The 15,630-nt window shown below is 34.0% G+C and overlaps 1 protein-coding gene across 1 annotated transcript; it reads left to right on the top strand.

Moving 5' to 3' along the window:
• The first annotated feature begins 84 nt into the window (after positions 1 to 84).
• LOC139810671 (uncharacterized) lies at positions 85 to 6,570 on the top strand. The gene is made up of 12 exons (XM_071774423.1): positions 85 to 438; positions 1,080 to 1,222; positions 1,321 to 1,442; positions 1,515 to 1,780; positions 1,962 to 2,041; positions 2,148 to 2,221; positions 2,668 to 2,828; positions 3,325 to 3,642; positions 3,762 to 3,939; positions 4,017 to 4,275; positions 4,547 to 4,707; positions 5,140 to 6,570. Exons 2-12 carry the CDS (start codon positions 1,080 to 1,082, stop codon positions 5,217 to 5,219), a joined length of 1,842 nt encoding a protein of 613 aa, XP_071630524.1. The 5' UTR covers positions 85 to 438; the 3' UTR covers positions 5,220 to 6,570.
• Positions 6,571 to 15,630: the final 9,060 nt, after the last annotated feature.

Below are 15,630 nucleotides of genomic sequence, written 5' to 3'. Positions count from 1 at the left end.
AAAACTCTTGCGCATGCGCAGCAACGAAAATCTTAAGGCGGACTTGGAACGTGCCACGCCAGCGCTAGCGCCAACGCCAGCGCCAACGTCAGCGTCGAGAGATACCCGCAATTATCGTCATTTCGTCGCGCATTGCGAACAAACCCGTCGATGCCTACCGCCTTCGGCGCGCAATCTGTCGATTTGAAAATCGTAGTGCGAAGAGGAGGAGTACGTTTGACGGCAAAGGTTTGACGAGTCTCTCCATGAGAAATGGGATAACTTACGAAAGAGGAGAACGATAATATTCAAGGAAAGCGCGTTTGAAGGAAATTGATCCAATAAGTTGTAAAAGTTGAGAGATTCTTTGATCGAAAAAGAATTTCATCGTTACATTCGACAAGTATATCCATATGACTGAAGACTAGGATAATCGGTCAATATTAAACACAGATCAAGGTAATTTCTATCGTTATTTTCTGTTATTTATCTGTTATTCGGAACAATAAGCACAATAAGTCGGCCTCGATACACCCAGGACGTGCCTGGATGTATTGAGGATAACCTCACGTCTGTGCTATCTGACAAGTAACACTAGGGAAGTGTCATACGGCGATTTTCCTGAAACTTGGCATACAAGTAGTAAATAGAAAACGATATTGGACACGTATATTGTTATATCGGCCCGAAAGCCGTTTGAAGGGTAGAAATCACCCTATCGATTTTGGGGCTAGGTTCGACTATTTTACGAATTATTTTTACGATTGTTGCGAAATCAGGTAACTAAGGGTTTTTGGGGTCGCTGATAATGAATCTGAAGTCCGTTTTTAAGAATTCAAAATAATTCGTAAAATAGTCGAACCTACCCCCAAAATCGATAGGGTGATTTCTACCCTTCAAACGGCTTTCGGGCCGATATAACAATATACGTGTCCAATAGTTTTCCATGTACTACTTGTATGCCAAGTTTCAGGAAAATCGCCGTATGACACTTCCCTAGTGTTACTGGTGAGTATGATTTTCATTTTTATTCTTTCAACATGATCTTTCATTTGCTATTTACGAACTTGCTTTTATTAATGAGACTTATTCTTCATCAGATGTTCTATCCAGTTGAACTGCTTTCCCGTCGACGAAGGGGCAAATTAGCTCCTTGTTGGCTCGCTGCAACGTCCAGCGAGAAAATATTTAAAAGACACTATAATCCTGGTGCTATAAAGAAGATAAACACTGTAGAAACTTGGTAAATTATTTTGTTTATGTACTTTTAATATTGAATATTTATGACATTTTTTTTTTCAATTTTGACACTTTTGTTTGCATTTTATATTACATCGCCAGCGAGCAAATTTTGGAAATAATGCAGTCGCGCAACAGATCAAATAGATTTAGCTTATATCTGTCATCACAATTAATGTGCGGCATAATAAGAATTCATCGTTTACAAGTTGTAAATTATCAGAGTAAGTTCAATTCTATATATATTTATTTATGATATCACCTATGCCAGTTTATGTAATCTCATTACTTTTCAGAGGAAGTTTTTGAAATGCAACAAAAATTTGACTCTGGCGGCGGCCGCGGCGGTGGTGGCGGCGGCGGCCGCCGTGGCGGCCGTGGCGGCCGCGGCAGCAGAGGCGGAGGGTTGGAGAAGAAAGAGGATGAGTCTGACGCAGTTCAGGATCTTGAATTGCATGCAATAGATGTGCCTATTTCCACTCAAAACTTTCCTAACGCTCAATTAGAAAGAGACTTACACTTACTTCCTGACGAAGGGTCTGATGACAGACTACGGACAATTGTGAGTGAAGATCTCGTACGGTTTACTGCAAGCTTATCAATAAATTTTGTATTTTTAAACTCTTATTCTCAAATGTTAAACTCTGTAATATGATATATAACATCCTTGAGTTTCCGAACTTTTGATTATTTGATTGTAAACCTTATTTTTAAATACTGAAAATTTTTTCATTCACACACAGATGAAAGATGCAGCATGTTGTGATTTTGGTGCTTTAAATGACGAGGAGTTGGACTTTATGAATAATTTCAATTTCTCACTGTAAGTTTTCGATTTTTATATTTTTTTTTGTAGCGTGATAACTTTCTAATTTTAATTCAACAAAAGTTCATAAAATGACAACGGTTTTTGCTATTAATGGTTTTAGTGACCGGATGCATAAGCAGATCGGCAAAGAAAGATCAGCATTCCCAAAGAAGATTCCTGATATAATAATAGAAAGTAAGTGGATCAATGGGATATTTTAACCCTCCGAGAACACACCTATTTTTTCATTCACGGAGAACACTGGGTCAATCTGACCCTACACACACTTTGATCGTCCACCATTTTAAATTGACGAGTGCGATCAGCTTGAAAAAATTTCCAGATGTACTTGGAACATTGTTAAATCAATTGATATAAATAAAAAGTGCCGTTGGAATTATTTACATATTAAAAAAAATTCAAAAAGAAATTATTTTTTTGAAAAAAATTTTTTTTTAATTTTTGTTTTTTTTTTAGTGTAATTTACGAACAAAATTTTATTTTTTTATTAAAAAAAAAAAAACAAATAAAAAAAACGGTCAAATTGACCCCATGTGTTCTCGGAGGGTTAAATATGATACATAGACAATTATCATATTATGTTTAAATTCAATTTATTAATAAAATCATTTAATGAATAGAGGTCCAAGAAAAACAGTTATCTCAGGAAACTGAGGAAACCCGTGGTCCAGTACTTGTGGATATATCGGAAAGAAATAAACTTAAAGAGAGACTGTTATTAACTCCACAAAAACGACAGCCACATCAAGTGCAGGTGGAAACGCCTACGAAGAGGAGACGTGTAAGTTTGTCTATAACTGATAATGATTGTCGTTTGGATATAATGTGAATATTTTAACTCGATCCATAAAGTGGAAGACAAATGAGAATACATAGGCCGATATTCATAGTTTTTCATAGGGCAAAGATTTGTACATAAAAAGTCACTCAATTATTCGAATAAGCAAGATCTGACCAGTCCTGGCCGATTACGGCGTTTTTCCCTTTGTTTGATTCATAATTTGTTTTTATATTTGAGACAGTCTTAAGTACAATTTTAAAATGTTATAAATCAACCTGAGAACCGTATTAGCATATTAAGACATGAGACTTAAGACTTAAGATTGTTTTGATATAAGAACGGACTATGAATACGAGCCATAATGACCAAAAAGTTTTGAAAAAATTAAAATCTATTTTCCTCTTTTTTTTTTTAGAAAAATTATTTTGCGCTTTTTATTTATATTCAATTTATATTTTATTTTTACTTCTAATTCTTTCTATATATTACTTCTCAGTTATTCTCTGACACTGCATCGGCGACTGATGTACCCCCTGTAGAAGATGTGGCAGTACCTCCTGCACCTGTAGAAGATGTGGCAGTACCTCCTGCACCTGTAGAAGATGTGGTAGTACCGGCTGAATTGCCTAGAGAAGAAACGAGAATGTTAGTTCTTCCACAGCAAGAGGAAACTAACATGGAATTGGAATCATTAGATTCAAGCTACTTTGTGATCCGCAGTCATTCGAAGAAAAGCAAAATTATTGATAAAAAAACAGAGTTAAGTAACAAACTGCTTAAGAAATGGCGTCAGGATGTAAACATTCATTGCAAGGTGGGTTCCTACATTATATAAGTTTACAAAAGATGTATATAAACTTACAAAGAAGTTCAAAAAGCGAGATTAATTTAAAACAAGTCTTAAAGGTTCTAACTAAATTTTTTTATCTTTAGAAATTGGATAGACCATTAACAAAAAATTTATCGCTGACACCGGCGATAAATCTTTTCAACCAACCTTCGGATTCACCTAGGCGATGGAACAAAAGTTTACGCAGTCGCTTTGCTGCTCGCATCACTGGGCCGTTCAAGAGTGTAAATGAAGATGTTGCACTTGCTGAATTTACGCAATGTAGGTATATATTTAGACATTTATTAAATATTCACATTGATGCATGTATATAACTGTGAATAAATTTATATTTTTAGTTGAAAAAATGCCTGTAAAAATACCTGAAGAAATGCGTGTAGAAGAGACAGTTAGCAGGCTAAATCTTCCTGCAGAAGAAGTGAGTACATTCCAAAAGACGGGAATCGCAATTGCTGCCGAACCCGGAGATAGTGTTGCAAACGTCCTAACAGTGACAAATATAATTCCCGAAACTAAGGACGTATCAATGGTACCATTACCGAATGCGGTACCGGAAGCAATTGTCTTAGAAGAAGACATTCCAGTACCTTCTACCAGGTATTTTGAATTTTTCTTTTATTATTAAGTAAAGAGTTGGACATATAACAATAATATTCTAAGTGTATATTTGAGTTTCTATAAACGAATGTTGACGAAACATAGGATTTATTAATCGAAAGCTTGAGGAAAAAACAACACTTTTATTGCTTTGTTGTAATCTAACAATTTTGCATAGTTCTTTCCTACGAAACTTAGCATGTTTTGTTACATCAAGTCTACCATTTATCAAAGAATTATTTGATGTATGATAAAAATATTGTTTTTACAGTAGTTCAAGCGGACACTCGCAACCTGCACTGACAAGCCAAGAGATTTTGGTTCTATTAGAAGTTTTCTGGCGTGACAAGGAAACTGTCAAATTCAGTGAACTTATTTCACCGGACACGTACACGAGAGAGGATGCTGCTACTGCTTTTGAAATACTTCTTGGTAAGTGTTACTACATTCGCAAAAAAGGGTAAATTTTACCTTACTTTTTCTTTAATTCTATCAACCTAATATTATACGACTCGTTTTTCACCCGTGTGAAGTTAGCTTCCTAACATTTAAAAAATAATAATTTGCACATGTATGCACAATTCAAATTTTTGTTTGGACACTAATTCAAACGGTATTAACAAAAGAATTTGAATGAGAGCAATCTTACATTAGCTTAGCCCTTCACCTACGAGAAAATTGAATTAAAATAGTCTTTAACTTTTGTTTGCACATTCACATACAATTCGATTCAATTGAAATGTATGTGAATATGCAAACGATGAGTCATCGAATGCTATAGAAAGTTTTTTTTTTTAAATGTTAAGGGATCAACTTCACATAGGTTCGTTACTCATTTTTCTAATGTATTATTCTCGTTCACAGACTTATATGCACAAGAGAAACTCATTTTGCAACAGACTGACTATTCTAAACCTTTATGGATTTCCAAATACCGGGATTAATTTATTATATATATATATGTTAAGAATGCTCGTTTATAATTTATATTAATGCTATAACTTCGCATTGAAAAACAATTAATGTTATTATATTATTATGTTATTTATGTTATGTCGGATCATCGTTCTTTCACCAATATTAACATTGAAATTAACGAAAAGTAAAATGGGATAAGTTAAGGGAAAACATAGAATAAATTAAAAACTAACGAGTTTTAATATTATTTATTATTATAAAAAAGGAATTTATACCTTTTTTTTTTTTAATAAGAGAATTATCTTGACATGAATGCAAGCTTATGATAATTATTGATTGTTTAGTTGGCGTGTATTTCGTTCAGAATGCCGCTGTATTGTTTTTATACCGCATCTCTTTTTGAATCCGTTCTCGATAGCATGATCTCGGCATTGGCTGACGAGCGCATTATCGTTATTTGTTTCTGGTATTACGTTATCATTTATGATCGCGAGAGCTCGACGTGATTCCACGATTCGCGGGATCCTCCATGAATGACGGTGAGAAACGATGATAAGACAAAATCGAATGGCTCGCGAATTATTGCGATCTAAGCGATTATTGAATTCCTGGAAATGAAACTTTATATGAGCTCAATATCCGCGCCGTCCTCTTTTCCATAGTTTATACGAGGTTTGTCCATATATAATGGGTTAATGAAAACGACGCCTTCCGACTTTCGCATCGCGCTTAATCGGCTGACAATAAATCACGAGCAATGCGCACTTATTTTTAAATTTTTCGCCATTATCGTATATGTTTTGTATTAGAAGATCATACGATCGGTCGACTTTTGCATTATTATATAATCGTAAATCAATAGGATTGCGCGCCATACTGTAATTATTGCTGCAATTAAATACAGACGATAAATTTGTAGGAATGCGAAACAAACGTTGCGTTAACGACAGATTTAGTTGCGTCGAAATATCCCGGGCGGTTTAATGCTCCAGCGTTACGACAATGTTGCAATGCAATAACTAATTGGAGAATTGGGGGTAACTCGACGGGAGATATCATAAAACATATGTTAGATTATTATAAATTATTTATATATTTTTTATAAGTACTGCAAATTATTATTATTTAATAGTTTTAATACGTTATGTTAAAACTTCTAACGTTTTAATGAAATGGATAAATGGATAAATAAGTTTTTACTTACAAATATATATATATTTATATACTATTTGTCCTTTTATCCGTTTTACAAATCGTTATTTTTGCTAGAAAAATTACGATATTTTAATAAGAATCAAAAAGATGAGATGTTTCGTTCTATATATGTTCAAAAGATTATAAATATTTGTATAGGTATTTATTTACGTAAGAATTGAAGTCAGCAATCCTACTGCAAATTATTATTATTTAATATACTTTATGTTAAAACTTTTGACGTTAATGAAAATGGATAAAGATTTAATACACGATATATGTTATATGATATATCATAAGTTCATACTTGCAAATATGTATTTGCATATTATGTGTTCTTTTCGTTTACTTTGAGCGCTGTGAAAATTAAAATAATATAATAAATTACATTTTGCATTTAATTATATTTTGTAGCTTTATTTATTTATCTTGTAACTTTTATTTAACCTGGTTCTGTTCGCAGTAATGATTTAATTTAATAATCAGATACCAAGAAATTAACCGGTTGAAGAGACATTGTGAAAATCGCATTGAAGGATTATTTTATGAATCAGAGAGCATATAGAGTTTGAGAAAAACACTATTAACAGTGCTTTTAATAGTGCTTTTAAGTGATTAATTACATTGGCTGACGAGCGCATTATCGTTATTTGTTTCTGGTATTACGTTATCATTTATGATCGCGAGAGCTCGACGTGATTCCACGATTCGCGGGATCCTCCATGAATGACGGTGAGAAACGATGATAAGACAAAATCGAATGGCTCGCGAATTATTGCGATCTAAGCGATTATTGAATTCCTGGAAATGAAACTTTATATGAGCTCGATATCCGCGCCGTCCTCTTTTCCATAGTTTATAGTTTATACAAGATTTGTCCATATATAGGTATATCTCGCGATCACTCGCTTGCCGGGTTCGATCGATTGTTTACTACTGCCGTCCGGAACCCGTCGTCCGCCACGCTGTATCCAGTATCCTTTAAAGTTTTTCTAACCATATTGCGCATTCTCTCAACGTGCTCCGTGACGTCATATTATTATCGTAAAAGAATAATAAAATTATCATAATAAAAACAATGCTATTTGTATAATGTGATTATACAGTGCGATATCTCGAATTCAGTTTGTTCATTATTGTTATAATAAATTAATTGCAAAGCCAAATATTCCAAATATCTGAGAGTTGATTATTATATATTACACTTTATTGACATTGCCACGATAAATACAAAACATTTGATATCATCCGCTTCTATTTGTTATACGATACCTATCAAATTTCTGTTTCAGCGATATGGACGAAGAGTCGAAAATTTTTCCAAGGGGCAATAAAATATATATTGAACTTTTGCGGCATACGCGGCTCACGACGAACCAGTAAGCCACTCGGTTTCTTTCTCAACGGTGAAACTTTCTTTCGGCTAGTTTCCGCGGTGGACTTTAATGCAGCTGCTAGTGCGCACTGTGCTCTGTTCGTACGGAATGCGTGCTTTTATTATCGGGTTAATGAAAACGGCGCCTTCCGACTTTCGCATCGCGCTTAATCGGCTGACAATAAATCACGAGCAATGCGCACTTATTTTTAAATTTGTCGCCATTATCGTATATGTTTTGTAGAAGATCATACGATCGGTCGACTTTTGCATTATTATTACATGGTAGAATCCTGGGTGTGGAAGAAGTAAAAGTGAAATACTTGACAAATTACATGCAGAGATTCTAAGCTTGTGTTAAGTATATAATTGCACTTTGTCTATTATACCAATTGTCGATTAGTGTACAATAGTAATAATCGTATAGATTATAATAGAAATTATTCAGAGGGAATCACAACAAGTCATAAACGTGAACTCTTGGCTGCTATGAACTAATTGCAATTGCACAGCTTGCGACAGGTAATCCATTCACATAGTATTTTCTTTGTTTCCCTTTGCGCTCGACGTAGGGCCAGATGGCAAAGTTACATACGAAAAGAAAGAACCTAGTAAGTAAAAAAAAACAATGCATTGCAAGCAAAGAATTACAGCCAAGAGGGGCATCTCTTGTGCCCTTTTCGTAGACATTTGTTTTTATTTGTTTAGGCGCTCTTATAATATTTCATCGCTAAGCGCATAATACTTGTTAGTATTGTATATATGTAAATCTCCTTAATTTTTGAACGTTTGCTTCGCGAGTTTTATCATTTACTGTATGTATTTGTCCTGTTAATGCCTATCGATTGCGCTTTCTTCTTCTCTCACGTTCGATACAATTAGCAACTCTTCTGACAATTCCCAAGATTCAAGTAAATCTAAATTCAAGAGTGAGATCATGAAGTGAAGTGCGATTCATGATTTTCATAAGGCTGATAAAAAGTGTCTTGAGGTAATGGCTGGAAAAATTACATTATAAGAATAATCATACGTATAATTATTGATATACCAAATATAATATACCAAAATTATGTATACAAAACTCACTGGTTATGGTTGATTACCTCACAACAAATGTAAAATTAGATTTTTTGTAACAATATTAGGTCAGTCAAGAAACTTCTCCTGGAAAAGTATTGTTTCAACGTGTTGAGTAATTTGGCGAGTAGATCCACCATTCAGGTCAACTTTTGATAAATTTTGCAAGGAAAATTTTGCAAAATGTAAAAGTTGACCTGAATGGTGGATCTACTCGCCAAATTACTCAACACGTTGAAACAGTTATTTAAGATGCAGTTGTTATATAATTATATTAGGATTAGTTATTCAGGATACAGTTGCTTCTGTCCAACTACAGAACCTAGTCTACGTATCTTTATCCAAGCAATTGTTTCTTAGGCCGTCAAATAATAATGCTTCATAATATGGCAATCGAGGATCTGATCCTTCTAAAACCTACCTTGCAATGCAGGGTAACTGTACTACTCCGCCATTTTGAAAAATAAGGAAAGTTAAATTATACTATTGAAAAGTAATAACAAAATTTCTTTTATGTTAGACATAAATTACTGAATTTAACTAAAAAAACTGAATTTTTTACTGAAATATTGATGGAATAACAATGAAAAATGGAGTTAAATTGAGAGAGAATTTCAGTAAAATTTTATTATATTTTCAGTAAAATATTTCCATCAGAGATGGGACGCCACCCTCAGTCTTTCTAGCTCTCTGCTAATTAATACATATGTATAAGGATCAATAGGCGTATCCTTCCCGTCACCTACTCCCGCAAACGATCGATCATACCTTAATTCTTAAAAGGATACGATCATCGGCAGAGAATGCTCCGTTTAGATACTTTCGAAAAAACAAACGTGTCAATCACTCTTATTTTTTTCGAGTTGACGTCGCGCTCTGTTTATGCACTTGCGTCATTTTACAATTTTATACTGAGCCTGCGTTCGTTTATTATCTCATTGGAAGCTATTGGGAAAATAAAAGTGCATTATAGATTTTAATTTTCCCCAATAGCTCCTAATGTGATGAATAAAAACGAATGCAAGCTGAATGTATACTCGATCGTCATAGCGCTCCTTTTATCTTCCTTATCTTTTAAACATAAATCCTTATCTTAAATATATGTATAAACGAGTGATATATCAACAACGAATTCCTGCTTGTATCATTAGAAAGCGGATATATACATATAACAATTACGTGACACGAGAGAAATTTCCTCGAAATCGCAGATCGACGGTATCGCGTGCCGTGCCGGAAATGCAGCCCCCGTCCCGGCGCGGGCGTCGAAATGTCATCCGACCGGCGTGCGGCGCGGCGAATCTCGCGCGCGGCGGCAGCAGCCCCGCGCACAGCCCGTCCCGTGCAATCGCTCGCCCGTAGAAGAGAGGAAAGGAGAAAGAAACAATTCGTGAGGCTACAGGAGGAACGCCAAGGGACGCCAGGCCCGCAGCTGCACGTTATGCAGTTCCGCCGTCGCACTTCAAAGCATCGCCGTCGCCCACGCGCGAAAACTCTCGCTTTACTGCGTCCGGAACCGACGCTTTATGTCCCCTGCGTGATCTCTCTCGCGAAGGTATTAACAATCAGACCCTCTTTTCCGCCTCGGAGATTTCCGCTGTAACACGCGCACGTTCGATCTTCGTCCGCTGTGATCGTGACGAGAATTAACGATTTCGGAAGCGCGTGGCATTAAAGTGTAAATTAAATTAATATACATATACATGTATATACTCGGGGGAAAGAATTTTTATATAAAAAATATATAAAAAGTTTTTTATATAAGTATAATTATATATATAAAATATATCCATGGAATGAGCACACATCATTGCGATTTGATGACAAGAGGTGACATTCCAGCGTTACGCATTTTATAGTCATTTTTTGATCGCAGATTTTTGTTGATTAATTTTTTATCGTCTCATCGTATCTGCTGTCATTCATCTACATAAGATTAATAAATTCTCAAATTTTTCAATTTGCTTTGAAAATTTTGCGAAATATTATTTTTCAGTTAACTTGGTTTACTTCACAAAAATGTTTATCCAAACTGTAATACGAGAATTATACGACCGTTATGATATACAATCAAATATAGATATAATAGATTAAACTAAATCCAAAAGCCATTTCACGATCCGAGCTGGATCTTGGTAGTCCAATTTATTACATATTTTTTGTGTATTGCACATATCTTTTATCCATATATCTATTTATCCAAACTAGTGTCATAAGTATATAATAGGTACTGTACTTTAGAAAATTACATTTTTATTATCCACATGTCTATAAAAATGATGGAAAACATCGAGTGAATTAATGTTTAGTGAAATTTGATCGTTGAGCACACAGGTGTCTCTTTCTTTTCAAACTCTTTCTTTTCAAACTTAAAGAAATGTACCATGCTTCTCGACAAATTGAAGATCGAACTTAGGACGGTCTTTCCCTAAAAAAAAAAAAAAGGTATTAGAGATAAGGTATCTATTCTTGAACGAATATTTCTGTGAATTTTTGTATACTTATTCCATATTTTAGTGAGAAAATTCTTATCCAGTCATATATATATATATATATATATATATATATATATATATATATACACACACACACACACACACACACACACACACACAATATATATGTTTAATAAAGATTTTTTATTGCTTTTTTTAAAATAAATATAGATGTTTTCTTTTTTGAAGAATAAGTACATGCGCAAAAGATTATTGTGTTGCATATAATTATCTTTCGCTTATTTTCCAGCCAAATTTTTTTTTTTTTATAAAATACATTGCACTTCTCGCACGAATCTCACATTTCCATGGATATTATAATTATCATACATAACATCTAATATTCCAGGACACGTATTACGGAATTTTTCGGAAAGGATTTCGATCAGAATTGTTTAATTATATTTCCAAGATTTCTATTGTTTTTTTTTTTAGAAAAAAAACGAAATAATTTCGATCGGAGTTTATTCTCGAAAAATTGCATGATAAATTATATATAATTCTACAATGTAATTTATAATTCCATATAATGCCCTGTAATCTCGTTGATTTTAAACAAAACGCATAGGATTACCTGGACAAATAAAAGATTCGTATGTACAGGTCCTCGTATATGTACAGACACGTATATTGATACAATAATGAATCACGTACATGTATGTACTTAGGTGCAGTCATAAATTGAGCTAAATCGTAAAAGTATGAGTATTGATAATCGCTGAATAGAATAGTATTTGTAGAGGAGAGTTGTCGAATGCGTATACCGGTTGTCTAAATCGTACCTTTTGCAGCATGTTACAGAAAGACTTATAACAAATTATAATTTGTTATTGGTGAAAGGTTAAACATGTAATAATAAATGCCTGAAAGATCATCCTATAATTTCCAACGTTTGTTTGCGTACAAATCACTATACCAAATGGGAAATATAATAAAAAAAATAACTTAAACGGTACGCATTTGGCAACTCTCCCCTATTGTCCGTTATCTACTTTAACTCGTACCTCTTGCGAAGTATTAACGACCTCATGGTTTCCATACGTATCCCTGCTTATATGTCGCTGCATCTCTCCGTGACGATATGTTTAGCCTGTGTGTGTAATTTGTCCTAAAATAATAAAAGTATCCTGCCGACGCATACATCAGCGATATGCTTTATTCAGTTATTAGTTTTGTTTATAGTTATCTCGAGAGACACGATAGGATTGAGTGTGATTGTCTACATCATCTTATTATTGAATATTTGAAATTATTGAAATATTTGACATGACCTAGCTTTTTCGTTCCAAAGAATATAACATCGGTAAGATTGCCGTATTGATCTTTACTTTTTTTTTCCCCGAAATAATTTTATTTCAATCCTAATCCGTAGTGCTATGAGCGAAGACGAGATAAGTGCAAAGAAAAAATGTTTTTCAACAGACAATTTCCTTAATGAGATTATTCAATATTGCGAGTTAATAGTTGAGAGGCTTATATCTTTCTGTTCTCATTATTTAAGTTATTTAATTAGCCGCTAGAATGAGGGGAAGGATCGACTATAATTGAGAATTAATCACATGGGTGATTAGAAATGATTAGAAATGATGTTAGAAAAATCGATGAATTATACAAAAGATAATGTTAACATAGTCGCGTAGGACACCACATTAATTATTGAATTAATGACTAAACAGTATAACATTTCCGGAATATGGTCTTGTGAAATTATTCATCGTCATGTATATATGGAATAAAAATTATCGCCGCTGAAAGACTCATTCGAAAATTATTTATTTTTGGGGAAAGAATGGAGAAAGTGAAAAAAAAAGAGCTAAAACCGACCCTGTGTAACGTTTTATATCGTAAAAAATAAATAAAGAAAAACTTAAAAGAAAAAAATGTGTTTGACTTCCTGGAAGTTTTTCATGAAATTGAGTGACACATTCGTATACATGAATAACGTGGCAATCAATATTAAAATATAAATCATATATATGTATATGTTAACGTTGACTTTGAAACGTCTCTAAAAGACAGAAACTAAATGTAAATTTTAGAGTTTCGTATGACAATGCGTAAATAGAAAGTACGCATAAAGGTATAATCTAATCATATTTATACACGATTCTTTATCATATGCATAAATACAAAAAAAGGGATATCTTACACGGTATCTCAACGTGGCCGTACTAACAATGTGGTCATATACCATCCCTTGTCAGGATAAACGTCTCTGATTCATTGTTCTGATATTTCCTTGACATCGTGTATTATGCGTGTGCGATGTCTCGACTGAAAACCTGGAGAAAAGCTCTTTACCTGAGGTATAAGACACTGCGTTCCGTTTTACGCATATTGCGCATAATACATCGTTTATCATTGTTGTTCACCGAAAAAAAAAAAAAAAATAACAAGGATAAGTTAAACAAGGACAAGTGATGCATCATGCGTGAAACGGAACGCACCCATTCGCGCGAAGTTTTTTTTTCCTCTCTTTTTTCCTTCTTACCAAAAACTGCTGGCGACGCGTGGAGATTTATATACCGAGTGATTTGACAAAACTTCCGTTCCTAGTATACAAACAGTGGAAACGAAATGACGCACCCCGAAACGACGTTGCAGTCACCCGCGGGGGTGAGTGTGCACTCTTCTTTCTGCCTGTTTACACTTCACAAATCCCGACCGGCTTGCACAGTTGGCGCGAAGAAGGCGTTTCTACAAGTGCCGACCCCGGTAAAATGCCACTGGTCTCGTCTGCTATCTAAGAGAATACTAAACATCCTGGGCATCTAAACATCTCAGTCAAATAAATATAATGAAAATAAGTTTAAATATACAAATTCAAACGTTAACATTGCACATCGACCGTGATGGTCATCTGTGGCCGCTATATACAGAATAATACCTTTGAAAGACAGAAGCCATCTAAAATTTTAAATGACAAGTATAAATAGTTTGATAATAATAATAATAAATGCACCGTTCGATCCGTCACTCGTGAAGGTACAACTGAATCATGTTCTACAGCATTTTTTATCATTATAAATGCTTATGATAAATGAAATATCTACCGAGAGCGAGGTGTGCACGTGCAAGACTGTAATTCGTAAGTATCATTTCATTGATACTTACAATTATAGATCAAAGCTCTGACTGTAATTTCGTAAGTATCATTTTATTGATACTTATACAATTAGATCAAAACTCCGCATGGATTGCACCGCGGTATTCATAGTCCGATCTTACGTTCGAGATTATCTTGAATTCTGATCACAGGTTTGATAGGATTTTAAGATTCCATCCCGCTAATGAAATAACCGTACAATGTTTCGAGATCGTACTTACTCGTACAGTGTTTCGAGATCGTACTCGAGTCTGTCCTACAAAAGCGTTGGCTTGATATCTAGAAAAATAATCATTTTCAAAAGTGAATTATTCTTCACTGAAAGAAAGGAGAAAAGGAATGCTTTGAAGCATTTGTATTGTCAAGTGGACCGCAGCCTCAAAAGTGGACCTCAAAAACATTTTTGTAGTATACGTAAAATACGTATACTGTGACGCGATTACCTACACTGTAAAAAATTTTTGTAAAATTACAACTATTATAGTGGGTAATTTTGAGACCCACTAATAGTTGTAATGATACAATATAATGGTTGTAATTTTACAAAATTACAGTACGGAAGGAAAAAGTAATTTTGTATTACAATTACACAAATTAAAAATGTGTGGAAATTTACACCTATTATAGTGGGTCTCAAAATTACCTGTAATTTTACAAAATTTTTTTACAGTGTAATTTTGGATATAAGTCTCCTATCTTACGTATATAAAAGAGTATAGTCTCACAACGTTTCGGCACACTTTTGGCGAGTTTTTTCTGCATATATTCCGAAGGTATATAATGAAAAGTCGAATTGGAAAGTTTAGACTTGTGTGTATGGAAAACATATATTTACTTACTTTGAAGCAATTATGCCGTCGTATCAGAGAAATATGGCTGGGACTTCCAAATCATAAGCTATATGTCACTCTTTATAGAGTTGACGAAATTTTACGTCGTAAAATTTCTTCCTTTCTCAGTATATATTTTAAAATTCTAAAAATATTTATTGCCATACAATTTATTGAAGACACGGAAGGAAACCGAGAGGAATCGCATTATTTACGGTAAAATACAACAGGCAAGTTAAGTTAATGGCAATGCGTTCCGTTTATGTATATTTATAGCGAAAAAAACAATGGAAAAAGTCACAATATATCTCTTATATGACCATATAGGTACTTTTCCCAAAGTTTTATTTTAATCAGACA

The sequence above is a fragment of the Temnothorax longispinosus genome, chromosome 3 (assembly GCF_030848805.1).
Source record: "Temnothorax longispinosus isolate EJ_2023e chromosome 3, Tlon_JGU_v1, whole genome shotgun sequence".
NCBI lineage: Eukaryota > Metazoa > Arthropoda > Insecta > Hymenoptera > Formicidae > Temnothorax > Temnothorax longispinosus.
Note: the sequence above shows the minus strand (reverse complement) of the source record. Positions and strands in the feature narration are given on the sequence as shown.